At 38.7% G+C, this 27,024-nt stretch overlaps 1 protein-coding gene and 1 long non-coding RNA gene across 2 annotated transcripts; one reads left to right on the top strand and one right to left on the bottom strand.

Moving 5' to 3' along the window:
• Nucleotides 1–1,754: 1,754 nt before the first annotated feature.
• On the bottom strand, nucleotides 1,755–3,518 carry LOC148114099 (uncharacterized). Its single transcript, XR_015733842.1, has 2 exons — nucleotides 3,388–3,518; nucleotides 1,755–2,409 (listed from the first exon to the last, which is right to left on the bottom strand). It is a non-coding gene; the product is annotated as an uncharacterized LOC148114099 (long non-coding RNA).
• Nucleotides 3,365–26,697, top strand: LOC117664683 (transcription factor CP2-like protein 1). The gene is made up of 15 exons (XM_034415866.3): nucleotides 3,365–3,608; nucleotides 6,132–6,283; nucleotides 7,876–7,949; nucleotides 8,492–8,597; nucleotides 9,974–10,080; nucleotides 11,289–11,441; nucleotides 12,019–12,129; nucleotides 12,819–12,916; nucleotides 13,012–13,066; nucleotides 14,868–14,961; nucleotides 15,488–15,578; nucleotides 17,485–17,567; nucleotides 18,399–18,544; nucleotides 22,144–22,195; nucleotides 23,491–26,697. The coding sequence occupies exons 1-15, from the start codon at nucleotides 3,526–3,528 to the stop codon at nucleotides 23,526–23,528; spliced, it is 1,443 nt and encodes a 480-aa protein (XP_034271757.2). The 5' UTR covers nucleotides 3,365–3,525; the 3' UTR covers nucleotides 23,529–26,697.
• The last annotated feature ends 327 nt before the right edge of the window (nucleotides 26,698–27,024 follow it).

Here is a 27,024-nt window from a genome sequence, read left to right as displayed (position 1 = left end):
AGGTCATCTAGTCCAACCCCCGGGCCAAGCAGGAGACTCAACCCCATTTCTGATAGATGGCAGTCCAGTCTCTTCTTGAAAGCTTCCAGTGATGAAGCTCCACAACTTCTGAAGGCAAGCTGTTCCATTGGTTGATCTGTCAGAAAAATTCTCCTTATTTCTGGGTTGAGTCTTTCCTTGACCAGTTTCCATCCACTATTCCTTGTCTGGCCTTCAGATGCTTTGCAAAATAGGTTGATCCCTTCCTCTCTTTGAGAGCCCCTCAAGTATTGGAACACTGCTATCATGTCTCCCCTGGTGCTTCTCTTCACTAGACCAGCCATGCCCAGTTCCTGTAACCATTCTTCGTATATTTTAGCTCCAGTCCCTTAATCATCTTTGTTGTTCTTCTCTGCATTCTTTCTAGTGTCTCAACGTCTTTTTTATAGTGTGGTGACCAAAACTGGATGCAGTATTTTACGTGTGGTCTTACTAAGGTTTTATAGAATGGTATTAGTACCTCATGTGATCTTGCAATTTAGGATAATGTTAATGCAATTTAGGATTGTATTGGCTTTTTTGGCTGCCACTGCACACTGTTGGCTCACATTTAATTGGTTGTCCACTAAGAGTCCAAGATCCCTCTCATAGTTACTGCTATTAAGTCTGATTTCTCCCAATCTATATGTATATTTTTGGTTTTTCTTATCTAAGTGTAAGACTTTACTTTTCTCTACATTGAATTTCATTTTGTTAGTTAGGGCCCAGTGTTCAAGTGTGTTAAGATCAGGGGTGAAATGCTCTCGGTTTGGACCGGATCACCCAATCCGATAGCGATGGCGGGTGGTGGTTTGGAGAACCAGTAGCAAAAATCCCTGTTCCCTCATGCCCAGCTGAGCTGCACGATCATCAGAGGCTTTTTTTTTTACTTTTAAAAGCATTTTTTCTACAACCTCTTCAGCCGAAAAAATGCTTTTAAAAGTTAAAAAAAAAAAGCCTCTGATGATCATGCAGCTCAGCTGGGATCGTCAGAGGCTTTTAAAAGCATTTTTTCTTCAGCCGAAGAGGTTGTAGAAAAAAAAATGCCTTTAAAAGCCTCTGACGATTCCAGCTGAGTTGCCTGATTGTCAGAAGCTTTTAAATGCATTTTTTTCTGCAACCTCTTAAGGTTGTAGAAAAAATGCTTTTAAAAGTAAAAAAAAAAAAAGTTGGCCACGCCCACCCAGTCACATTAACCCCTCCCACCAAGCCATGCCCATAGAACCGGTAGTAACAAATTTTACATTTCACCACTGGTTAAGATCCATCTGGATCTTCAGTCTATCATCTAGGGTGTTTGCTATTCCTACCAGTTTAGTAACATCTGCAAATTTGGTAAGTTCCCCTTCTATTCCCTCATCTAAAATATTTATGAAGATATTGGAGAGTACTGGGCCTAAGACAGAACCTTGTGGTACCTCATTGCTTACTTCCCTCCAAGTAGTACTGCAATGGTGTGTGAAAGTATGAAAATAGATTATTTTGATACAGCTTTACACTGAGATGCAGTAGAAAAAAAATAAATAATGTGTCTTTGTATTTCACAGAATGGAATAATTTACTGCACTGTTTGAATAATTTTTTTTCATCTTTCTCCACTGTTTTCTTTTTAATTGTGTGTAATACATAATAAACAAGTGGCTTATGACTATAAATACATTTTCTTACTTATTATTGGGTTTTTCTTCCAAGAAAGGCTCACCTGGCTTCTAATATAGTACATTTGCCAACGCAAATTCCTTTTAAAATTGGCAATGCTTTTAATATACAGTATGTATTCTTCATGCCACAATCCTCTCCCCTGTTTTACAATGTTGTCATTTTGTTTTGTATTTTCACTGTGTTTTGTTTTGTCAACTGATCAGGTAATTGTTCATTGGAGGCAGATTTTTTTTTAATGACCTTATAAATAAATGCTCAAAAAATGTTGCACCATTTATATACAGGGAAGAAATAGTGGGTCTACTTAGGGAAATCTTTGAAGTGAGACTTACAATTGTTTCCTATTCCGGGAGACGGCAGCCCTTGCAAATGACCCTGCTTTACTGCCTAGCCTCATTGTTGGTACCATTAAAGTTGACACAACATTGGAGAGAGGGTAATTTGGTACACTTTTTGAAGTTTCCACCTAACAACCCCTCCTGCCCATAGCGAGAAGTTCAAGAGTCCAAGTTAGCTAGAAAGACCAGTTATTTGCCCTGGAAATTCACTCAGGTGCAGATGAGCTGATTGATAATTCAATACTCAAGGAAAAGCATTCTGCACATCCTCAAAATGATTCACCCATATTCTGGCAAGGAACTTTGGGTTTTTGTTTGTTTGTTTGTTTTAATGAAAGATCATGGAGCCTCTTCACATTTTATTCCCAGAGCTGGTATTTCTGCCATGAGGCTGCAGAGAAGAAGAGAAATTAGATTACATCTTCAGTGTGGTTGATAGATAGTTGCCCTGGCTTTTCTCCACGGCTCTACTAACAGCCAGATACTACTCTCCCCTCTGCAGCTCCCTTCCCCTTGCAAGCTGGGCAGGCTGGGGCCTGTCTTAATAGTGATACATTGGAAGTTCTCTTCCTGAAAGCCTTTCCTGATAAACTGAAAGGTAAAAACATTTGAAACAAACATAAAGTTTTGGAATGCATGTGTGAACTGGAAGATGCAAGAATTCCAGAACCATTCTATCGAGCATCTGAACAATGGCTTGCTTTTTATGTTCGACTGTCGCCTTGGCTTTTTTAACTGACCTGCACCTGAAACACTTAATAGGCAAACAAATTCCAGTTCATGTTTCCTCTGTCATTCAGTTTGCTGTAGCATCTTGATAATGATGATGTAGTGTAATGCTTCTCAACTTTAAGATATGGGGACTTCAACTCCTAGAATACTTTAGACAGATGGCTGTTGAAGTCCCCATATCTTAAAGTTGCCAAGGTGGAGAAATATTGATCTAGCATTTTAAAAAGCTATTTTGCATATCTTTTTTACAAGAGGGTTTGTATACCTCGCATACCTTTATATTTCATTTAACAGGGAATTTTTCAGAATGTATAGACAAAAATTAAGATTTATCGAACTACATTTGGTGAATCTTTATCTAGCTGGAAGCACTTACTATCCATACCTGCCTGTTATTTCTTTGCTTTTCCTTCCTCCTTCCCTCCTCCCCATAAATCCCATACCTTCCTTATGACTTTGCAGAGGCAAGAAGATATATTGTAGCTCTTGGCAATGACTAAAAGACATTTGATGGTAAAAATTATCTAAATGCAGGTCTGGTCTACCCGAGAGGAAATAGTGTAAAAAAAAAAGAAGAATAATTGTTCTCCATAGCACCTCAGCCAATCAGACAACACTTTTCTTTGACCCCACCTACCTGGCTGGCAGGTGCATAAAAAGAAAAAAGGAACAACACTCCAGAGTACTAAGTAACTGCTGAAGAGCTGGGACTTGACTTCTTCTCTTCCCTGAATTCTTGCCACTTCTCCAGTCTACCTTTGGAAATCCATCAGTCATGCTGTTTTGGCATAGCCAACCTGATCATTACTGGCCAAGTCCGGGAGAAATGTATCCTTGCCCTGGCAACAATCTCATAAGGTGAGCAGCTTCTTTTTTTCACCCCTCCCTTTCCAGCTATGCCAACAGCCGAGATCTGCAAGAAGAAGAAAAAGAAGAAGAAAAAGCATGCAAGTAAATCTACTTGTTTGTGATGGGATTCATGAAATAGTTGTAGTGATTCAGCTTCCAGAATTTTGCTTATTTCAAGAGAACGTCTGGAAAGCTCATAGTCAGACAATCAGAAAGGATGAAGACTTTGCTATATTTTGCTCCTCTCTCTTCCCAGTACTTTGTATGCCGAGCTGTCATTCTACTCACATAGGATTTGCATGGTGCTATCCTGGATAGTTGCTATAAAAAGATTTCTCATCCATAAGTTGGTCTCTTCCAAATTTAAGGCCACTTAAACCTGAGTATCACTGTTTTTCCCATTCTGTGGTTAATTGAGGGAAATGAAGTATTGGCATCAGAGCCTGATCAAGAAAAAAGAATAATAGCACACCTTGTCCATTTCTTTGGTATAAACTGATGTGAGTGACAGGTCTTGTTTAGACCATGTTCGCATTTAACTTCTGGAGACAGGTAGGTAGCTTAAGAATGGCACAGCAGGGAGTGTGGAGCCCATCTTTGCTCTGCTTCTGCTTGAGAAGATCATATTCAAAATCCAGCAGGATCTGGATCTTGCTCAGAGGCTCACAGGAACACTTCTCTTAATTCCATTCAAATTCCTTCACTGCCATCCTTTTTAGTGTGCAGAGAGACACTATTCTCTGGAATTGCTATCCCTCCCCCCCCACCCTTTCTTTTTCCCCTCATCTGTTTTGGATTGCATCTAAGAGCTGTTTAGTTGGGAAAAATAGGGGCTAAGTGTTAAAGTATCCTCTTCTACACAAATATTAATGATGCACAAGCCCTTGCAGTCTTTTTAATTTTGGCACTCTTACTCTTCATCACAACTACTCTTCTGTTTTATAAGACCTCCAGCTTCTGTAGCCAAACCTTCTTTCACTAGCTCAGCTTAATGGCATCTCAAGAGGAAGAGGTGCCAGTTGAAGTCCAGAATTGCGGCCATACACCAAAACATTTGTATATATTAAAAAAAACATTTCACTTTTGAGAGCTCAAGGTCAGACATCCAATTCCAGAAAGCATGAAATGTTTCTGTGAAGTACATTAGGTAGATAGTCAGCCATTGGCCCAAGGCCACCTTATTATTAGTAATTTGGCTAGAGACATTTACAAAAGCCTTTTTGTGATGCAGCCTTTTTATATGCAATGGAAAACTGGGCTTCTTGTATAACTTATCTGTGGGAACAGACAGAGAAAATTTTCTTTTACTTCTCCCCTTCGAAATTGTTGCTTGCTACTAATGACTAATACTGGTATATATTGTGATAAAGACTAATTACATATTTTACAGTCAAACAATGTGCAGTTGTAAAATTAACACTAACAATGTCAATGCAGAACAGAATGTGAAAGAGAATTAATTTTAAAGTAAACAAGCCAATGTAGACTTAGCATTTGAATTATGGTTAGTAAGACATTATCATTGCACAGTATTACAGGTAGACTTGAAAAATTTCTCTGAGGTTTTACTAGAAGTGTAAGATCTGCTGATCCAAAGTGGATACCAAATAAGGACCCCGCCGGCATTTGTGATGTGCTAAAAATTAAGTGCCTCTGAGCATGTCCTCAGCTGAGGAATTTACAACCAGTCCAGGATTCAGAATGGAAGATTGCTAACATGAACCAACCAAGGATTAGAAAGTTGCAGCGATCTACTACCTCCTGCTTATTTGCAAAAGGAAATTTTTTTTAAAAAGATGCAAAAATAACAAGTAATCTTAGAGAAAATGCACTTTGTAGCTCTTCCTTTCATCTTGCCATTTAGTTACTACACAGGTATTTATAGCAAGACCTCACAAAAACTACTTGCCTTTTAAAAGGTTCTGAAGACATGGTGTTGTGCGCCATAGTTGGGAATCCAGCGGTGATGTGAAGTCTGTAAGATGGTTGTGTTGATTGACAGATGACCTGTAACTTCCTGCTGATTATCTTTTTTTTTTTGTTTCAGTGGTGTTACTTATTGTGTTTTGTAATCTGTTTATTATTTTATAGTCATTTTAATTATGTGAACTATCCAGAATCACAAATGCGAGATGGGTGGCTGCACAAATTGAACAAGTACAGTACATTTTTGCAGTAATTTCTTGGCTTCTGAATGTATTATCATTTAGAACTTTACTTGAAAAAATATCTCCCTCCCTCCCTCCCTCCCTCCCTCCCTCCCTCCCTCTCTCTCTCTCTCTCTCTCTCAGACACACATACATATCTTCCTCTTGGCAAATCCTACTTCCTGAAGTTTATGTTGGCAAAATTTTGGAATTCTTTGCCATTGCTTGCTTCCTAGAGCTGAGAGAGAGTGATTGGCCCCCAGCTGGCTTTGTGCCTAAGGCAAGATTATAACTCACAATTTCACAGGTTGTAGTCTGATGCATTAAGCACTACACCAAAGGGACATTCTTATGTCTCTTACCCATACCTTTTTCGCTATTGCAGAGAGCCACTGGCGCTGCCATTCCTAAAGCAGGAAGAACCAAACATCTCAACATCAGTTGAGCAGCATTGCCCATCTTTCCAGTATATTCTGTGTGCCGTTACCTCTCCAGCTGTCAAACAGCATGAGGAAACTCTCACCTATCTCAATCAAGGTAAGATTTTATAAATCAAGGGAGGTGATGCAGGAGAGAGAGGAAAAGTGACCAAGTTCTTCAAAAGCTGCCCCCTAGTGGTAAACATAATGCATTAGAGGCAGGTTCCACTGCCTAAATAACATTGTGACACAAAAATGACTGGATTCATACACACACACACACACACACACACACACACACACACACACACAAAAACCCCACCCAAAGCCTCTACTGTTGGAAGAGAAAGGTAAATTACAGACCTTCCGTGAACTGACAGCTGAACCAGGTAACAATAAGGCTTTCAACCATTTAAATCCTAACACATTGCAAGATTGATTGCCTTTCTAATTAAAAGCTAAAGGTTGCATTTTATCCAGCAGAAGATCTTTTGTTAGAACTATATACTGTGTTTACACAATATGCTTAATCTGATTACTGAATTAACTCATTGTCAAGGCTTGCACAATATATTTTACCAAAAACTGGCCACATGGGTTGGGTTTGCACAATGTGTTACTTCTTTTTGGCTGCCTTAACACTAAGATAGCATAGCATTGGTGTAAGAATGCTTGGTGTGTTTTAGCAACTGAATTTAGACATATAGAACTAGATTCTACTGAAACATATTTTTTTCACAAATGTTTTTTTTTTAATTTTTTTGCTTTGCTGGGAATATGTTCATATAAATCAGTGTTTCTCAACCTGAGCAACTTTAAGATGTGTAAATTTCAACACACAGAATTCCTTGCTGACTTTGAAGTCCACATCCTAAAATTGCTTAGATTGAGAAACATTGATATAAGGTTGGGGGGGGAGGGGCAAGATAATTTAAAAAGCAAAATTATAGATGATTTGTGAAGATGTGGTTATGGATTACTATTGGTTGGATTAAGACTAAGATCAATTTACATTTAAGATTAACAGAAAAATAACTGGAATATTTTTGCTTATATGTGATGTGAACTATACTATCATGCTTGGTGAATTTATGTCTTAGCACAATCATGGGTTATTCAAGTATGATTAAGCAAATCATAGCTTAGCACCATCTTACAGGTCTGTCAAACTGGTGTCCTGCGGGCCAGATACGTCACACACACAGGCCACGCCCACTCCAGCTCCACAAAGGCAAAAAAATTTCATGTTATGATGTCATGTGACGCGATCTAGTTTGACATTTGTGATCTAAGAACTCAACCCTTAAGAGCTCCTCTACTTCAAAACATACCCAGCAGTTTTAAATTTATAGACATTAAAATGTCTTGGTACATCAGTCATAATAAAATGAAGAGAAAATTATAAACTAATATTCAGCTATAATGTTTTTAATAGTTCTTTTTTGTATTTTTAAAGGAACAGAAATTTGGGAATTGTTAAAATAAATTCATATATTTTGTATGTTACTGTTAATTTTCCAATGATGTACTGAGCAGTAATTTAGATTCTCAGTACTCCTTCATTCACTTACTTACATATTTCTCTTCTTCATTTGAAAATGTATTAGAAAACAAATATGGAACATTAAAAGATGATATTTTGGATTTTGAGGCAATGTTTGGCATATTTGGCCAATCTCACATTCCACATACTGTATTATTATTTTCCAGGGCAATCATATGAAATCCGGATGCTGTGTAATCCCAAAATAGGTGAATTTGCTGAGGGACGGAAGCTGCTGAAGGTAAAGCATAGGATAGGAGAACTGATTGGCATTTTTGAAAATTGAGTCCTCATGAAGCTTTATCTTATAACAAACTATGGAACTAACTCACACAACATATTACAATTTTTCTAAAAGATCCAATTCACTGCCTATGGAATAGTAGAACCCATAATTAATCATTAATTCCCAGAGAAACAATTGTTTTCTTCAGAAACTCTCAGATCCTCGATATTCCCGTCATGGTTTGCTTGCAGAGTTTGTTGAAGAAAATCTTATTCAATAGATAGCGGGCTGAAAATTAATTAGAACAGAACTTTATACAGTTCAACCAATTCAGTGTCCTTGAGGCAAAAGTCACAGAATTCAAAAATGCATTCCCACCAACATCTCTTTGGCCTGATGAGTGGTGCAATCATTAAATCTCACAGTATTTCTTCTATGTGCAGCCTAAAGAACAACCAGTTGTCTATGACTTAGTGCATCACTGGTGGTAGAAATGGATTAAAAAAATATTGGCTCTCTCTCTCCCTCCCCACCTTCCCTCTCTCTCTCTTGATCAGAGTGTAATCAGGGTGGTCTTCCATGACCGAAGACTGCAATACACAGAACACCAGCAATTAGAGGGATGGAGATGGAACAGGCCAGGTGACCGCATCCTGGATATTGGTAAGGTGTATTTTCAAAGGGGGAGGACCGGTATTATTTACCTGAGCCTAACTTGGAATGTGCTTTCCTAACAATCTTCCAAAGAGATTGTGAGAATGCCTGCTCTGAACACAGAGAAATAGATCGATCATTTCAGCTCTGCTGTACAGGTAGCTCTTGACTTATGATTACAATTGGTACCAGAATTTCCACTGCTAAGTGAGGTAGATGTTAAGTTTTTTTTAAAAAACCAATGTTGTGTGAATCACTGCAGTTGTTAAGTGAATCATGCAGTTATTAAGCAAATCCAACTTCTCTTTTCTCATTGGAAACTGACTGGCAGGGTTGCAAATGGTGATCACACACGGCCCCAAGATGCTGTAACCATCATAAATACATGCCAAGCACCCAAATTTTGATCACAGGACTGTGGGGGACGCTGCAAAAGTCATCAGTGCAAGTATTTCATCATAAGTCATTTTTTTCAGTGCCTTTATAACTTCAAAAGGCCATTAATTGATCATTTATGTCAAGGACTATGGGTAAAGAAATTGCAGGTGTTCATTTAGCAGTATATCTTCTCCATTTAGCAGGGCTGCTCCATGGTCCTTTTTGTTCCTGAAGCCTTAGCCATTTCTGCAATACCATTACAAGCTTTTGGGACACAATTCTTGGCTTATCTGCTGTTTCACCAGCATCTAATGCTTTGTCTTTCCCTATTTTCATGCCTGGCCTGTGCTTGGCTGGAAGAACCTTTCTATTTTAATCTATACTTGCCATCCCCTGCATCCGTTACATAGCACAATAAGAGCATTCTAATTAAAAGCGCACGCTTGCTGCCCTTACAAACGCTTAGGTACTCTTTGGCGAATCAAAAAAGTCAAGATGCAGAAATCTGTCCTTTAGTTTTATTTATTGTCTTGGTTTTGCTCTTGAAGCTTTATTTGTAAAACAAGATTTACAAACATAACTTTTTTTAAAAAATGAACCTCTTTCAGATTTACTCTTTTTTCAGGTTTGTCCTTTATTTTTTCAAGAAAATATGGTCACTGATGCTTTTTTTTTTTTTTAAACAAGAGGCAAAGTCTTCAGGGAAAAGTTGTGGCTGACCTGTTGACTTTATTGACCCTGCAGACGCCCTGTTCCCCTGTACCTTCCTTGGAAAGAGGGCTGCAGGATTTTCAAACCAGCCATCCCCATGAAAAAATTGAGAAGAACGAATTTAAAGGGGGGGGGAAGGAAAGGGAAAGAGTAAGAGAAACATTCTTTACTTGATCAAACTGGGATTTCCGTGGCTGATTCCATGCAGCTTCCTCTCCCTGCCCTGCCCTGCAAATCCTCTGCTCCCTTTTCACGAGAGGGTTCTGATAGGTTTTTCCTTTTCTGGCCTGTTGTAGATATCCCCATGTCTGTGGGCATTCTGGAGCCCCACATGCCCTCCACTTTGCTCAATACTGTGGAATTCCTGTGGGACCCAACTAAGCGCACTTCAGTCTTTGTGCAGGTGGGTAGCAACCTGCTGGTCAGTAGGCTCGTCTTCGTCCCCTTGCCCTTTCATTTGCTTTTATGAAAACAGTAGTGCACATTTTACAACAGGCTTAAAAGCAATGAAAGCCCCCTCCCCCCACAATAATCAGGAAAAAAAGAGCCAATTTGGTATAGTGGTTAAGGTGCTGGCCCAGAAACCAGGGGACTGAGTTCTAGTCCCGCCATAAGCATGAAAGCTGGCTGGATGAGGAATGGGACAGCCAAACTCAACTCACAGGCAGGTTTCCCACAGGACCCCACCAATATTGTGATTCAACTCTTCCTAGTTTTGCTTCCTGCATAATTTTGAAATGGTCACCACTTTACACAACAAATAAGCCCAAATCCTGTGCCTAGAGCATGTATACTAGATGGATATTGGTACGATGATAGAAATTTTTAGAATATGTATGAAAAAGATATGGAGGAGGGGAATCTGCAACAAAATAGGTCAGCATGGATTGTTCCTCATTTGGGATTTCAGCCATCAATTCTTCTTTGTTCTTCCTCACCAAGCTAGTGAACATTTCACGGTCAATGGGCACACAGTAGATTATATTAGGGGATCCTCCACCAATTATCCCCCTCCCAATTTTTATTATATTTTGACAATCCCGTGACTACCCTACCTGCAGATTTCACTCCCTTGTGTTCAAATGATGTTCTTGCTTCTTAAACAATGACCTTCAAATTGCAAGAATTGATTTGTATAACCCCAGCTTTTATGTACAGGGGAAGCAAAATTGGCTTCGAAAAGAAAGGCTGTAGATCAATACCAAAGTACCTGCTTTCCACACAAAAGGAACCAGGGCGATACATTAAAAAAATGTTATGCCCCAAAACTGTGTAGAACCAGTCAAGGTCAACAATACCAGCTACAACGAAGCATCGGTACTCTCATTCTAGCTGATCAAAGGAAATTTCACAAGATGAGAGAGTAGTTATGAATTTCAAGGCTGCAGAAAATTGATTAGTTATGGTGATTGTATATTACTTCCAGAAAGTTAATAGCCCCTCCACACTAATTATGGGAAACCAACGGTGTGTGAAGGAAAGCATGGTACCCAGGTCCTTCAGTTGGAAGGAGACCATCTGCTGGCTAGATATGCTTGTGGTCTGATCCAGCAGCATTTCTCCCAACTGAGAGAGGCATGTCTGTGTCCTTTCTTTCTTTCTTTGAAACAGGTCCACTGCATTAGTACTGAGTTCACACTTCGTAAGAATGGTGGGGAAAAAGGGGTTCCCTTTCGCATCCAAGTTGACACTTTCAAGCCCAATGAGAAGGGTGAGCACATGGAACACTTGCACTCCGCCAGCTGTCTCATCAAAGTCTTCAAGGTAACATTGCCTGACTCAGTAGTGGCAAACACACTTGTTGAAAAGAAAGATTCCTACTACAAGCATACTACCATTCCTATTCCCTGCCCTGGGTACAGTATAACGAAAGCAGGACAGAGTAAAAGAATCATTGCCAAGTTAAGGTGGAGGGTGTCAAAGCTTAGGGGATGCCAATGTCATTCCTCCTTCCAAATGACTCTAAAAATGGAAATCTTCACATTCGACTAAGGGGACCACGTATTCTTCAGCCAGCACTGCTGCCAAGCAAGGCTTCTCTGTTTGGAAATGGAATGAGAGCTGAGTTAAAGGCTGATTCATATGCAGTTTTGTTGGGTGGGAACAGTCTTGAGCAATATTGTTCATGTGGTGAACATTAAGGATCTAAGTAGCAGAAAGAATATTCAGATTGTCTGGAAGACAAAATAATCAGCAGAGGTTGGCCATAGGTTCCACTGCCCAGTTATCCAATATACATTACTATATGCAGAGAAGTTTCATGAGATGCATGATTACTTGACATGAATCAAATATTGCTGAATACCTGCTATATTTTAAGTGAGGCTGTTTTTTCCCCCAGCCCAAAGGAGCAGACCGGAAACAGAAAACAGATAGGGAGAAGATTGAAAAACAGTCCCTCCAGGAGCGGGAGAAGTACCAGCCTTCATATGACAGCACAGTATTGACAGAGGTACTTGTGCTTCTTTTCACATCCTTTTTTGCTGCCTTGCTAAAGAGCTCCGTGTGATTTAAAAGTTTACTTTCATTAGCAACATAAGAAGTCAGTCCAAGAAGGATAACCTCTAGAATTTATGGGGTTGAAATAAAAGACAAAAATAACGTTTTACAACATTATGTATGTTTATTTCCTAAAACAAGATGGATCAACGACATCAGCAAGTATTATGGGCCCAATTGGCAAAAGAAAACTTAGGACAGTATAGGTTGGAAACATGCGGAAGAGGCCTTCATCCTGCAATGGATACACAATGGCTAAAATGATGATACATACACACACACACACACACACACACACACAAACACACACCTTGGTTTATTTTTAACAATGATTTGAATAAGCTACAATGGCTGAATCCACAAATTTCACTAAACCATGCGTTTACGCACTATGCAGACTATAATAGCTGGGATTATATGAAGCAAATGATGCAAACTGATGCACCTTTGCTAATGAAACATGCAGTAAAATGTCACGTGGGATAGTCAATTCCAACAGGCCAACCAGCCATAATCTCTCCCACAATATCCTGCTTCATTTCAGAATGATAAACTTACTTTTAATTCAGCAATTGCAGAGTGCAAATTCCAGGATATAACATTTATCTCCTCCCATCTATTTCTTCCTATGCTTTTCCTTAGTGTGCCCCTTGGCCTGAAGTTTCCAGCAATCTCAATAGTCCTCCACCAACTCCTGGCCTTGTCTCTCCACATCCCTTCAAGCTTCAGACCCCTGAAAGGTACACTAGGCTGAGCCATCTATAACAGCATTCCTTCTCTATTTTGGTCTTGGGATATCTGTAAGATAAACTGCCTTTGTTGCTCTTTTTGGCAGGGTCTGCTCCTCACCCAGTTATGCCTTAGACAGCTCATCAGAGACCATGGCAGAGGTAACAAATAGCATCTGTAGGCGGGTGGAACTATTTATGAAGGCCATATTATTAAAATAAAATAAATGAAATTTGTCCAGATCCTGTTTTCTATTAAACTAAATCAAACACTTTCAGGGAAAGTGCATTTTGTGAACCATTCTACTAGTTAACTATGAGGTGACTATCCTGCCTTCCTTGCTTTAGCGCAGAATATAGTAAGCTACCAGCAGTAGACTAATGATCAGCAGAAATGGCTGTCTTTACAAAGACACTAGACTGATGAAGCCACACAATCTACCAATCGGTGATGTCAGCTGGGATTGACAAGTTTTATTCAGTCTGTGCTTACTTTGCAGTCAAATAAATACAATGTAAGGGTGCCCCCTAGTGGTAAAGCTTTATTTCCAGTTAATTTTTAAAAAAATGATGAAATTTAGTTATGAAAGAACATCCAATATACTCAAAGTTGGCAGCTAACTGATGTTTGGCTCATCAACATTTTAATTAAAATGTTAAGCTAAATGGTGCTGCTGTTTCTAACATTCATTTATTGGGGAGAGGAACAAACTCATAGGATATCTCATCCACTATCTACAGTATATCATCTTAAATTATGAGTGGGTAACACTTGGTGCTCCAGATGGTTTATTGCTCCATGAACCACAACTCCCAGCATCATTAAGAAGCCTAGCCTAATTGTAAGTTATACCCAGAATTTCACATCAGCACACCAGGCGGACCACAGGTTCACTATTTCTGCTTTACATGATACACTACTGTCTTAGCCAGCTTTTCCTATTACAATAGCCTCCACATGTGTAAGGGTCACCTGGGAATGTCAGAAGCTGTAATCCAATGCATCTGCAGGTTGGTGGTGGCTGCCCGCTATTTTGCCTACAGCACTGAATTTATTGTAGATGAAGCTGCTAAAGTACAGATTTTGACAATTCCTTTTCATTATTTCTGACTTTTCCAATTGTTGCAATAAATGTAGGAAAATTCTGAATATTTACCCATGTAATCTGGAGCCATAATGGTGGAGCAAGATATTAGCAGTGGGCAAAATAGTTCAAATATGAACTATTCTGTATTTGGAAATGCCTATTTTGAGTTTGAAACAGCTGCCGACTGCAAATGAAAGTATTTTTACTGCTTTGGAGGTGTTTTAAGCTAGAAAAAAACAGCATGGGTTCTTTTGCACTCAAAATAACTGTTTCACATTTGAAAGGGGTCTTTAAAATTGAAACATTTGGCAAATCCCTCAAGATGTGAATTACTTATCTGCCTAGCAGATATTGAAGTAAATTACTTTTTACAATTCATGTGACAGCAACACTTACTCTTAATACATGAAACATAATAAAAAGGCATGTTTCCAGCATGTGTTGGAGAATTTCCTAATCCCTGTAAATCAGTAATCAACTATAGTCATCTGGATTAAGAAGGAGAGATTTTAATTAGAGAATACGACTTCTTGGCTAATTTCGGGGTCAACAATTAAAGATGCATTAGAGTTCTGACACATATATTTCTGTAGAAAGCATTTATTTAAAATTATTGGATTTGTCAGAGGTTTTTAGAATGAGATGGTTTCTAATCCATTATATGAACATCATGAAATATGGCTACAGGATTCGTAAGGACTAATTCAGTTCCAGAATAAATTTTCTGTGATCCAACCTGGCCCTGAAAAGAAAGCAATAGTCTAAAGACGAGCTTCTAGCCTTCCAAAGAATCTGTTATCAGAGAGAGAGTTTCTTCTAACCTGTTTTGATGGACTTAATTAAAGATGCTTGTTAAATTTTGTGCCTCTTTTCAGACCCTGAGTCCAAGTGCCTCCATTGTGGAAACTCAACAGTGGTTACTCAAAAACAGGTTCTCCAATTATTCCAGAGTTTTTGCCAGCTACACAGGTGAGGCTTCTTTTCTTCTCCAGGGTGAAGATGCCAATAAACTCATCCAAGACTGTATAACCTTACAATTTTGCATTTTTTCCCAGGCCAATGCCTTTTATGGCCTCCTAAATCAGACCATTAAAATAAACCCCACACACATTTCTTAAATGAGGGAGAACGGCCCAGTTTTCTGCAGCATTCCTTAAATTAGAATAATCCTACTATTCTGAATTGTAGATTGTAGAGGATAAAGGAAATACCAAAGCTGAATTTAAATTACAACTTTCTTATGATAGATGCTTTTTCTTCTTTTTTCTTAAATTACTCTGCAAGACACCATATATATTGATTATGCAATAAAAAATAATGAAAAACGGGCTCTGCCAATCTCTGATATTGCGAATATGAAAAAAAGAATTCTAACTACATTATGGATTGTGATGAGTCAGAATAAATATAGTAAAATAAACATTTATCCAATTTTGCTTTGCTCTCTGAAAATGATCTATTATCAGCAAATTCTAAATTCTTTTCTTCACCCCAGGAACTGATTTGCTCAAACTGTCCCGCAATGATCTTGTACAGATCTGTGGAATGGCAGATGGGATTAGACTTTCAAATGCTCTAAAAGCGAGGTATGGAGTTATGAACAAAGGTAGAGACTTTACGGATTTTTTTTTTAAAAAAACCTCTATTAAAACATTATTAAAAAGAAAAATAAACATTGGGAAAGAATGAAACTATTGTCCCAGGAGACCAAAGAAAGTTCACAGAACAGTCCATGAAGTCACCAAAGGTCAAGCTTGAACTTTTAATGTAAATATATGCTGAAATGTAAAATCAAATCTAACCCACTCTCAAAATAAGTATTGTGATTCAATGATTACATGAGAACCAGAGCCAGGGGATTAACTATTAGGACTTCAGATTAGACAAACAAGGAGTTTCCTGACTATTTGAGCTGCCAGCTAGTGGGACAGGCTACTGTATTTTTCAGTGTATAAAATGCACTCCCCCCATCCCCAAAGGTTGGTGGAAATGTCTGTGTATCTTATAGAGCAAATGTTGCGAAAGCCCCGCCCACCCTCACCCTTCGGCTTCTGCCCCCAGCAATTTGCCTCCTTGCAGCAAACAGCCAGGTCAACTTCAGCACAGCCCAATTTAGCATGAGCAGCTGATTAGCGGTTGGATCTGCCTCCTGGAATACCGCCTATCAGCTGTTCCAGGCTATGGGGATTGTCACTGCCCATCGCTGCCCATCACCACTGCCGCCTATCGCCGCCTCCGTGCGCCCCATTTTCAGCCTCTGCGTGCCCCATTTTTGGCCCGTTCCAGACAGCTGCGGTGGCAATCCCTGCCACCTGGAACAGGCCAAAAATGGGGTGCGTGGAGGCTGAAAATGGGGCACACAGAGGCAGCAACAGCAGTGGCAATGAGCAGCAGTGATTTCTGCAGCCTGGAACATCTGATAAACGGTATTCCGGGAGGCACATCCAACCGCCAATCAGCTGCTCCTGCTAAATCAGGCTGTGCTGAAGCTAACCAGGCTGTTTGCTGCAAGGAGGCAAATTGCTGGGAGGCAGAGGCAGATTTTTTCGTTTTCCCCCTCAAAAGCCAGGTGTGTCTTATAGTCTGGAGCGTCCTATAGTCTGAATAATACAATATATATTTTGATGAGTTTTTATGCATTAAAGGTCTTCAATGTCTGGATGGCCTCTAGGAGACATGTGCTAGTCTGGGAATCCTACACTGAGCAATTGGTCTATAGATTACCTCCAAGATATCTTTCTATTCTGTCTTTATTAATTATTATTTTAAATATCCCTTCCCATACTGTTTTACATCCTGTTAGCAGTATTGACTGCTTATCGGAGTATAACAATTGAATTTGAATTAAATTCATTCAATTCCGCCTTCTCCCCAAAGTAATACTTTAAAATAAATGGGGGGGGGATTTAAAAAAAAGAGAATAGTTAAATATAAAAGAGGATGGGCTCCTTAATCTGAGAACTGAGAAGAGGTTCAAAATTCCTTTTTCTATCAGGCTATTAAACTACCTTTTTTGTATCTGGGCATCCCAAGCTTGCTGTGAAAATATGTGATACTTGTGGACTTGAAAGTCTAGCTCACCCATACCATTCAGCAACCATGTCACTGAGATGTGGGGGATGGGGTATGTGGGAGGAGTGACCTAAAAAAGTCAAGAAAACAGCCACAACTATGCAACTGAAGCCCCACCCCTTTCATGATTTAAGTGAAAGGGGCAGGACCTCAGTCACAAAGAACACTTACTGTGTTCTTCGACTGCGACTCTTCCTGTTTTACCTGAATCATAAAAAGGAACAGGGCTTCAGTTGCAGAGTTGTGGTTGTTTTCTTGATTTTATTTAGGCCACTCCTCTCACAAAGCCCCTATCACCACTGCCACCATCAAGTGAATTCAGAGCTGGTGAGAACTTTGCTGCTAATCCCTGAAATCATTTCATCCTGCCAGATCCTGGTACATCAGAGAAAGTGGCCTGACTTCCTTCTCTTTTTCTAGGACTGTGCGCCCTCGTCTCATTCTTTATGTGTCCAAGGAACTGGAAGCAAGTGGGAACAATGCTCCTCCAAACCCAGCATCTGGTAAGTCAGAATTATTTCATAAATATGATTTTGAGGCACCTGTGTGCACCTCCCAGCAAGCAATCCAAACACATCTCCATTGATTGAGGAGGCCTTTTAGCCGCACATTCAGTTATGGTGCTGCTTTGCATTTTTTAAAAGATGCAATATTGCATACTATATTTATGTTCTGCTTAATGTTCAGCAGCTTTGAAAAGTGGGACCTATGTAAATTTAAGCAAAACAACGAACAGATCTGGCAAAGCACTGAAACAAGAGGCCCTGGAATTTTCTAGCAAGTTACAGCTGTCTTGGAAGACATTTTCCCTAGTCACAAAATGGTTCCCAGGCAGGTGTAGCTGGCTGCAAAAACACTAATTTACCCAGAGCAAAACTGATCAAAGTCAATACTCATTGTCCCTTCTAAGGTCTCAGCTTTTCTTGCCAGATGGGCATAGTTCTAAACAAAGCACCAAACCATTTTCTAAGAATGCCCAAGGGAGTCATTTAGGGCTTTGAGGCATTCTCGGAAGTAATGAAGATGATGGAGGCTGGTGTTTTACATTGCAGCATGCCAGGTGGTTGGGTTTCTTTTTACTGGTTTTGATGAAAGAGTCTAAAAAATAAATTAAGATGAGGTGGAGTGTGGCAAGCAGCAGGGGAGGAATTTGCAGGCACAATGATGCCCAAGGGAGCTACACTGCTCATTTGGGAGATTACAGTCTCTCCTTCACAACTTTTAAGCACCGATAGCATAATTTTGTTGCATACATTGTTGTAAATCTTTTTTTTTTAAATTGTATTTCTTAAAACTGTACAATAGTTTATGCATTGATGTTCCTTCCCCAAAAGTTATATACCAGGAGTTATATCTGGAGGAACTGACTGCCACAGAGCTGACTAATAAATTGGCAGAACTGCTTAGCGTCCCAGCCAATCAGGTCCAGCAAGTTTCCAAGCAGGGGCCTACAGGAATTCACATCCTCGTCAATGATCAGGTATGGTGCAGACTTATTTTAAGAATGAGCCTTACTCAGCCTCTCAGAAACACAGAAGATTGAATCCTTGTCTCCAAAGATTAAAAAATAAGAGATTGGAAGATAACAATTATTATTCTTGAAGCATTCTGACCATGCACTTCAAGGAGGAGAATCTTTGCCTAATGCTACGGGATTCTGGCTGCAACAATGACACCAAAGGTCCTAATGCCCTCATTCACTTCTGCTGATCTTTGTACTGGGAAAGTCCTGGCAGTTCCATAGCATCCCTGTCTCTTTCCTTGTGACCAATCACTATATATCTATTTCCTTGTTTGCATGTTCAATTTATGTAGCTACCCACCTCACCAAACAAGGAACTCTATCAGGAAAGTGTCTTTAATGTTGTTTAGTGGTAAGTTTAGAAGTGGATAAACTGTTTTCAGATATCTGTATCTCCATCTTTTTTTCTTGAAAAACTAAGCAGGATTTAATTAGATGTGTTTTGCTATTTAAATAAACATGGTAAACTGGGGAGAATAGTTTAATCCCAAATAACTCCAAAGATGATTTGGATAAAACCAGCCATCTCTTGCCTTCTTCTGACTTTAATTGTTCAGTCCATACACTAGCATTTTTGTGAGCTCTGCCAGCATTTAGCTTTGGCTGATACCAATGAATTGGACTCTTTTTCTTCCCTAGTCATTTCAGCAGTTGAGAATGGATTATGATTATATATGCTTGAAAGGACATATTATAAACAGGCATTGCTTGATTGGGAAATCCAGATCAAACTACAGTTTTCCTAGATACTATGGGGGTGTATTCCTGGAATACACCCCCCCCCAAATAATCTATAGTCAACATATCTGGGAAAAAATAGGTTCGATATTCCCATAGAAATAACACACACAATCCAAATAAAATTTGCTCCAAATGACTTAAGTAAGTGAATTAGCTGGGGACAGAAGGGGGGTGGGGTGGTGGTGGAAAGAAGTGAATTGTAATCTTTCTCAGTCAAACAGCCTTTTCAGATTGTCTTCTCAGTAGATAATGAATTTCTGAAAGGGGTTATTGGTCTAATCCTGCCATCTCCAATTTGGCTTCATGATGTCTTAAAATTCTGGGAACTGCAAACACAACACATATATCTCCTTGCATTAATTCCATCTGGTCTGCATCTTAAAATAGTTTAAAACTGTAGACTGAAGCTTTATCATTTTGCATACAGATGTGGATGGAAGAGTTCTGGGTAGCTCAAAATCCATGTGCATGAGTAATAAGTCATTAAAAAAAACACACCTCAATTTTATTTTTTGGGGGAAAAAATCTTATGAACCAAAACAGCTATCAGTGATTTTTATAGATTATTTTCAGATAAAAGAATGCCAACCATCCAGAAAGGCAAACCAGTAAAATATCCCTGCTTTGCTACAGATTTCTGGAGCTTAAAAAAAGTATTTCCTTGTCTAAGGACAGAAATGAGATTTGAGTTGGAGATTTTCTCATTTGCAACCACCGTGGATTATTTTTTACTTAACTACAATTGGCAAGGGTCACACAACATGCTAAGTCACAAGAACCAACTTCATGTAACAAGGAAGCCATATTATGACCTAGTGAAACAATCACTTTGCTACTCCCCTTCTTTTTCCTGAACTCTGGAAAATTCCAGTTTTGGGGGGTTGATGAACACACTTGAGAACATGCAGATTCTCTCTAAACTGACAGCCATGGAGGTGGCTCTCTGAGAGCAGACAGAGTGCTCCTTCATTATAACTGGGGACCCTGCCATTGACGAAGAATATTATCTCTTTCCACTTTACTCCCAGTACTTTTTTTTCCTATGGAAATAATGCATTCCCAAAGAAAGCACTTAGATTGCAATTAATCATTATTTTTATTTGTAAAGAAAATTTATGAGACAAGTTACTTACTTTGGAAAATAGGTTCAAGATTCTGAAGGATCTTGACAGATTTGAGCATTGGGCTCTACCCAACAAGATGCAGTTCAGTGGTAAGAAAAATAAGGCCCTGTGCTTAGGCAGGAAAAACGAGGTGCACAGGTACAGGATAGGCAGTACCTGGCTCAACAGTAGTTAACTGTGAGAGGGATTTAAGTGTTCTGGCGGACCAACACTTAAGTATAAGTCAGGAGTGTGCTGCAGCTGCCAAAAAGCCAATGCATCAAGAGAGGAATAGCATCAAGAACCCAGGAAATGGTAGTAGTAGTGAGGCCACACTTGAAACACGGCATTCAGTTCTAGTCATCTTGATACAACAAAGCTGCTGAGGCCCTAGAAAGAGTGCAGTGAAGACCAACAAAGATGATAAAGAGTCTGGAAGCTAAATCATATGATGAATGCCTAAGGAAACTAGATATATTAGCCTAACAAACAAAAGGCTTATAGGAGACCTGCTAGCAGTTTTCCAATACTTGGAAAATATTGAGTCAGTTGAGGGCCTGGTGGCTTAGCAGACTAAAAGCATTGTGATTAACACCAGCTGTCTGCAATTACTGTAAGTTCGAATCTCACCAGGCTCAAGGTTGACTCAGCCTCCCATCCTTTCTAAGGTAGGTAAAATGAGGACCCAGTTTGTGGGGGCAATAAGCTGACTTTGTATAAATATACAAAAGTATGAAGGCTATTGCTTAACGCATTGTAAGCCACCCTGAGTCTCTGGAGAAGGGCGGCATATAAATCAAATTAAAAAAAAAAAAAACTTGTCGGAGGAAAGAGGGGGTTAATTTATGCTCAATAGCACCTGAGGCAGGATGCAATGGGTGGAAGCTTATCAGAGGAAGATCTAATCTGGAAATGAGGAATTTCCTGTCAATGAGAATGATTAATCAGAGTTGTGAGTGCTCCATCACTGGAGGTTTCAAAAAAAGATTGAAGAATCATTTTTTCTGGAATGATATAAGGATTTCTGCCTTGAGCAGGGGGTTGGTCTAGAGAGTTCTAATATTCTAGACCTATAGCTCTAAGTTTGTGTACCCAAAGTATTTGCGGACAAAATAATGAGGCTGAAGATAGATGTTTTGCTCTGCAACAAACCAATCTCCTGTATTCTTTTGTAATTAAAATATTACAAAGGATTAAAAAGACAAAAAGGCAAGGTAAACCCCTCTTAGATTCTGAGAGGTAATTATAGATATGCACAGTACTGTAGTAGCCACAGATGCCATGCTGGAGATCTTCAAAACAAACTTGGTATCTTGACTCCAAATTCAAAAATAAAAAATCCAAGTTCTGGTCATTCAGCTGTTCAAAACCACACTTTGCTTAAGCTTAGAAGCAGTTACACTTTACACAATCCATTTGGGGGATTCTTATATTAATAGTTTCAGACAAACTAAATCACGTATCTATTAAGTCTCTCCCCCTCCCCACTCTAAGCCTTTTAAAGTCCATCTTTTTCTCTGTACATATACACACACTCTCATATAGACACCGCCACTGGCTTTTATATGTCTTGACAATCTCACTTTACCATATTGCCACCTGTTGCTGAGCTCTCCCTCTCCGGCAACTCAGATAATTTTTTTTTTTTTAAAGCAGACAGTTAGGAATCTAGCCAAGAACTAACCTTGCATTGTTCTCTCCTGGTTATCACAGATGGTCAGAAATCTTCCAGATGAATCCTGCTTCATAGCAGCTGTAACAAAAGGTAGGTAGATCTGCCTGTGAAAGGAGCAGAGTTCTGGCTTCTTCAGGACTGATAAGATTTATTGAAGCCTGAGTGTGTGTAGACAAAAAACCCATTGTTCAATTTTGGATATACTCTCTGTTGTCAAAATGTCCATGACACAGTGAACTCAGATTTCTACTCCAGGAGTTTTGTTTTTTTGTTTACAAGAAGACAGAGGTAGTGTAGAAGAGGTTCCTTCTTCAGTTCACGGACCCTACTCCCTTCAACTCTGTTCTAGGAGGTTCATGTGGACACGAGGAGGAGGAATTAGTGAAAATTATTACAGGAGGCCCTTGACTTACAACAGTTCATTTAGTGATCATTCAAAATTACACCACCACTGAAAAAAGTGACTTGTGATCGTTTTTCACATTTACGAACATTGCAGCATCCCTAAGGTCATGTGATCAAAATTTAGACACTTGTCAGCTGACTCATATTTATGACAGTGGCAGTGGCCTGCGGGGGGGGGGGGGGTGTCATGTGATCCCCTTTTGTAACCTTGACAAGTAAAGTCAATGGGGAAGCTAGATTCACTTAAAAATCATGTTACTAACCTAACTGCAGTGATTCATTTAATATATGTGTCAAGAAAGATCATAAAATGGGGCAAACCTCACTTAAAGCCTCACTTAGCAACAGAAATTTTTGCCTCAATTGTGATCATACATTGAGGACTATCTGTATTTCCCTCAATACACACTGTAATACATCCAACCAGAGGAACCAGAAACCAGGAGATAGTGTTTTTTTTTGTCTATCAGTGTCACCTGGCACTTCACATTCTTGGGGCTCTGTAATTTTCCCCACTTCCCTCTCCCACCCCTAACTAACCCCATATTATGGAACAGGATTCGAACAGTGACCAGACTCAAACCTGGTTGGGATTCCTAGGATTTACTGCTGAATTTTCTGTCCTTACTGCTTTGCAATATGTCACTACATAAAACAAGGCATTTGTTTAAGTCAGCAGGAGAATATTGCACATAAAATGGTAGGCAGCGGAGTCCTGAAAAAATATTATACCTATCCAATTAGGTATACAAGGCACAGCAAATTCATTTAATATTGCAGCATAAATATTCCTTTAGAGGTTTTTGAAGACTACATCTCCCTTTGGAGCAATCACCTTGATTTTTTTCCTAATAAGCTCTAAAAGCAGACCCTATGATTACCCAATACTGGCCCATCCTAAGAAAGGATGAAAACTCCGTTTTTAGGAACAACTATTTAAAAAGTGATTTGGTTTTGTCTTGTCTTATCTGTCACTACAGTACAGAATGCAGAAGGCTACCATTTAGTTCTAAAATAGACTAGGACCTTCTTGACGGTGTGCTGCTGGCCTGCAAGAAGATGGGGAGCTGAAAGGTGCAAAAGCAGGCGCAATAAGAATATTAATAGCAATACCCCACAAGTTGACTCTACACTAAAGAACTCAAGGCTGACATCAACTGATACAGATTTTAGCAACAGGAATCTGTAGTGCAATAAAACACTGGGATTTTTTCTGTATTTTTTTTTTTTTTTTTGCAAAAAGAAAGTGGCAACCATGTCACCTCACTTTACATAGACTCCAAAGAATTATGTATATTATCAACTGATTATCTAATATGTTGCAAGCAAAATAACTATTTGCATAATTATCAGTTTCTAATGATATTATTTGCGCAAGTCCACATTTTCTGTTAGGAGGAAGATGTTCTCAGACTTATATTTGTTGTAGTGATGAAACCTGATAAAAGTGCTTTTAAGAAAATGAACATATCAGTAGTTGATCCTTTACAAAGGTAATAATTCTCCCTTGCAAGAGGGACGGGGGCTATCACAGACTGGTTTTGCTGTAAGGGAAAGCAAGCCTCAATCAAGAGTATTTATGTGTGGGAAATGCTCATCCTCTAGTCAATTTATTTGCAAGGTCAACAGAAAATCAAAAACAACCACCACCACCATGTTTTTTGGTTGGGTCCTTTCCACAACTAATGGTTGCAGCATCTGTGATGGAGGTGAACAGCCATGCTCATTGAACAGATGGTGCACCAGTCAATTACCTGGAATTGTGGAGAATGCTGCAGGGCCATCTACTTTTGCTAATTTCTTTCTCTATAAGAATGCCCAAGCAATGCAGAGCTTTGCTTTTCAAGTGCTCATTAATGGTTAGCTCAGTGTGACAATGCCATAAAATGTTCAGTTGTAAAGGAAACCTCTTTAGTTTTTGCTCATCTGTCCCGCAACCAAAAGGCAGATTTGTCTGTTGCAATGTTATCAGTGCAGCTTTCTTTGATTTTGACATTGGATAGTTTCAGTGGGAGAAGTGCCAACTGTTTTTGTTGGCTTCTATTGGAAAATACAATTAGATATTGATGATTCTTGGTAGAGAAATCCAAAGAGTTAAGCTAAGGTCATACAAGAGACTATGTAACAATCTTCCATAAATATCGAATTATTATCTATTCTAACCACCAGGGCAGTCATTTCTTCAAACATTGTTTGAAGAAATGGTTTGTTTTTACATTTATAAAATACAGATTATGGGACATTGGTTGCCAGCTTTTGTAGCATTTTAATTTAAAAGGCCAAATATTGAAATGGATGATTGGATGATTCTCAAATAGTTTAGATTGCACTCATTCATTTGCTTATCTACAAATAATCACTAGTGACCTAAACAGTCCTGACTTGAGTAAGTATGCACAGAATCTTGCTATTAAATAATCTACCAAAAAAGAAGTGCCTGTAAACCATTAGCTTTTAAGTGAAACATTTCTGGATTCATATGGTTTAAACCATGACTTCACTTAGTATTAACTGCAATCTTTTTTTAAAAATCTATTTTTATTTGGATATTGCTGTTATTTGTCTAAGCCTTTTTAAACATGACTGTATCTTACTGCCATCTGTTACCAGCTGGGTGGGGGTTTTTTTGTAATGATTTCTAAATCCTGCACAGTAGGAAAGCAGCAGCATAATTATAAAGTAATCAAGAGTGCCTATTTTTATACCAGATAAACATAATGTATTAATGCAAACACATATGAAGTGCTAAGTCAATAGCACAAAGCACACCTATCCCTTTGAATAGTGATCCACTTTGTGATGTACAACTTCTGTGATGTTTAAAAAACTCTTGCCTTTCCTATGTAAAGGAAATCCCATTTAAACTTAAACATTCAGAAACACGACAGCCTTAATATTTTAATCAATTCCCAGATATTGATGAAAGCTTTAACCTACATTACAATTTACCAACTCAAAGCTTTCTTCATATACCATACTCCTGAAGTCTCTGTTTTGTTGTACAGGATATGAGGAAAACACTTGTTTCAGGTAGGTATTGATTGGTAAATTTACTGTTGCTGACAAATCTTGCTAGCAATATTCTACAATACAGTAAATCTAGGTCTGCCCTTTGTAGAGTGGGGAAAAAATCTAAAATTACTCCAGGGGAATTATTTGAAACATGTAATCGTATTACCTTTTAATTAAGGTATGTCGATTTTCCATCTTCATACACTGACTATTTTTGGTCTGTTCTTTTTATGTTGTAATAAGATGGATTTGTTATAGAAATTTGATATGCCACAGACCTAGTATTAATTTCCAGAAAGAGTTAATACTTTTAATACAGTATACCATTGATTTTAGAATTCCAGTTAAATAGATTATGCTCCTGTTCGGAGCGCAAGAATTCCTTGTCCATTAACTGTGGACCCAAATCTAAATTAATTCTGGAAGACAATTTGAAGAACAAATTACTCAATCTGTTCCTCTAAATCTTTTCTTGGAAAACATTTTTCTCATGGTGACAGAATGCCAAATATTTGGAACTAGACTTTTTTTGCAGCGTTTCCTACACTATGACCTTGATCAAGGTTATATTATTATAAAATAAAAAGAAACTCATTGACCCATGTGCATATTTTGGTTGTAGTAAATTGGCATTATTACATCTGCAACAGTTTTCAGGAGCAGTGAATACACAGATTCATGTTTTTGAAATATACAGATTTCTCTCTAGTCTATACTTAGGGGACTAAATGGCAAGATTTCAACGTGTATGTCTAATATATTTGTTAAAGAGGAGAATTATGCTCCATATATTCAAAGTACTGTGTTTCCCCGAAAATAAGGCCCTGTCTTATATTTTTTTGAATCCCGAAGTAAGTGCTGGCCTTATTTTCAGAGAGGTCTTATTATTTTGGGGCGTGTGGAGGAAACCAGAGGAAATAGTGGGGACCAGCTGCGCATGCGTTTAAATATTTTCAGGGAAGGCTTATTTTCAGGGGGAGGGGCTTATTTTAGCGCATGCGCTCAGAAGCCCGATTGGGCTTATTATTAGAGGATGTCTTATTTTTGGGGAAACAGGGTAGCTTTTTCACACTAAGCAAAATATCAAGTTGTATAAATGCGATCTTAAAATTTAAAAACAGATACTCTATAGTTCCAGAGTGAAATGTTCAATAAAACTTTTATTTAATTAAAAAGTTCTTATGTGAGTGCTTTGACACCGGTTTCCTAAAGGAATTCACTGAATTGCATTATATTATGTTAGGATCCTAAATATATTTTGTATATAAACTTCAAATACCCAACCCTTGGACAATCCCCAGGGACTTATGCATGGGTCCTTTTTGCAGATTCCCATTATTCCAATAATTACCATTATTCCAGTAATTCTTCATTCTAAACTGATTCAACTAATTGTGCCTGTCCATACTTCTAGGTAGACTATAAGCTTTCTGACAGTTAAAAAGCAATAGGTGGAAGGTTGGGGAAATCACATAAAATACCCAAACGATTAGCATAGATGC

Source organism: Pantherophis guttatus, chromosome 4 (assembly GCF_059756535.1).
Source record: "Pantherophis guttatus breed Tessera chromosome 4, ASM5975653v1, whole genome shotgun sequence".
NCBI classification, from domain to species: Eukaryota; Metazoa; Chordata; class Lepidosauria; order Squamata; family Colubridae; genus Pantherophis; species Pantherophis guttatus.
The sequence above is the reverse complement of the archived record's forward strand: the minus strand, read 5'-3'. Positions and strand labels throughout refer to the sequence as shown.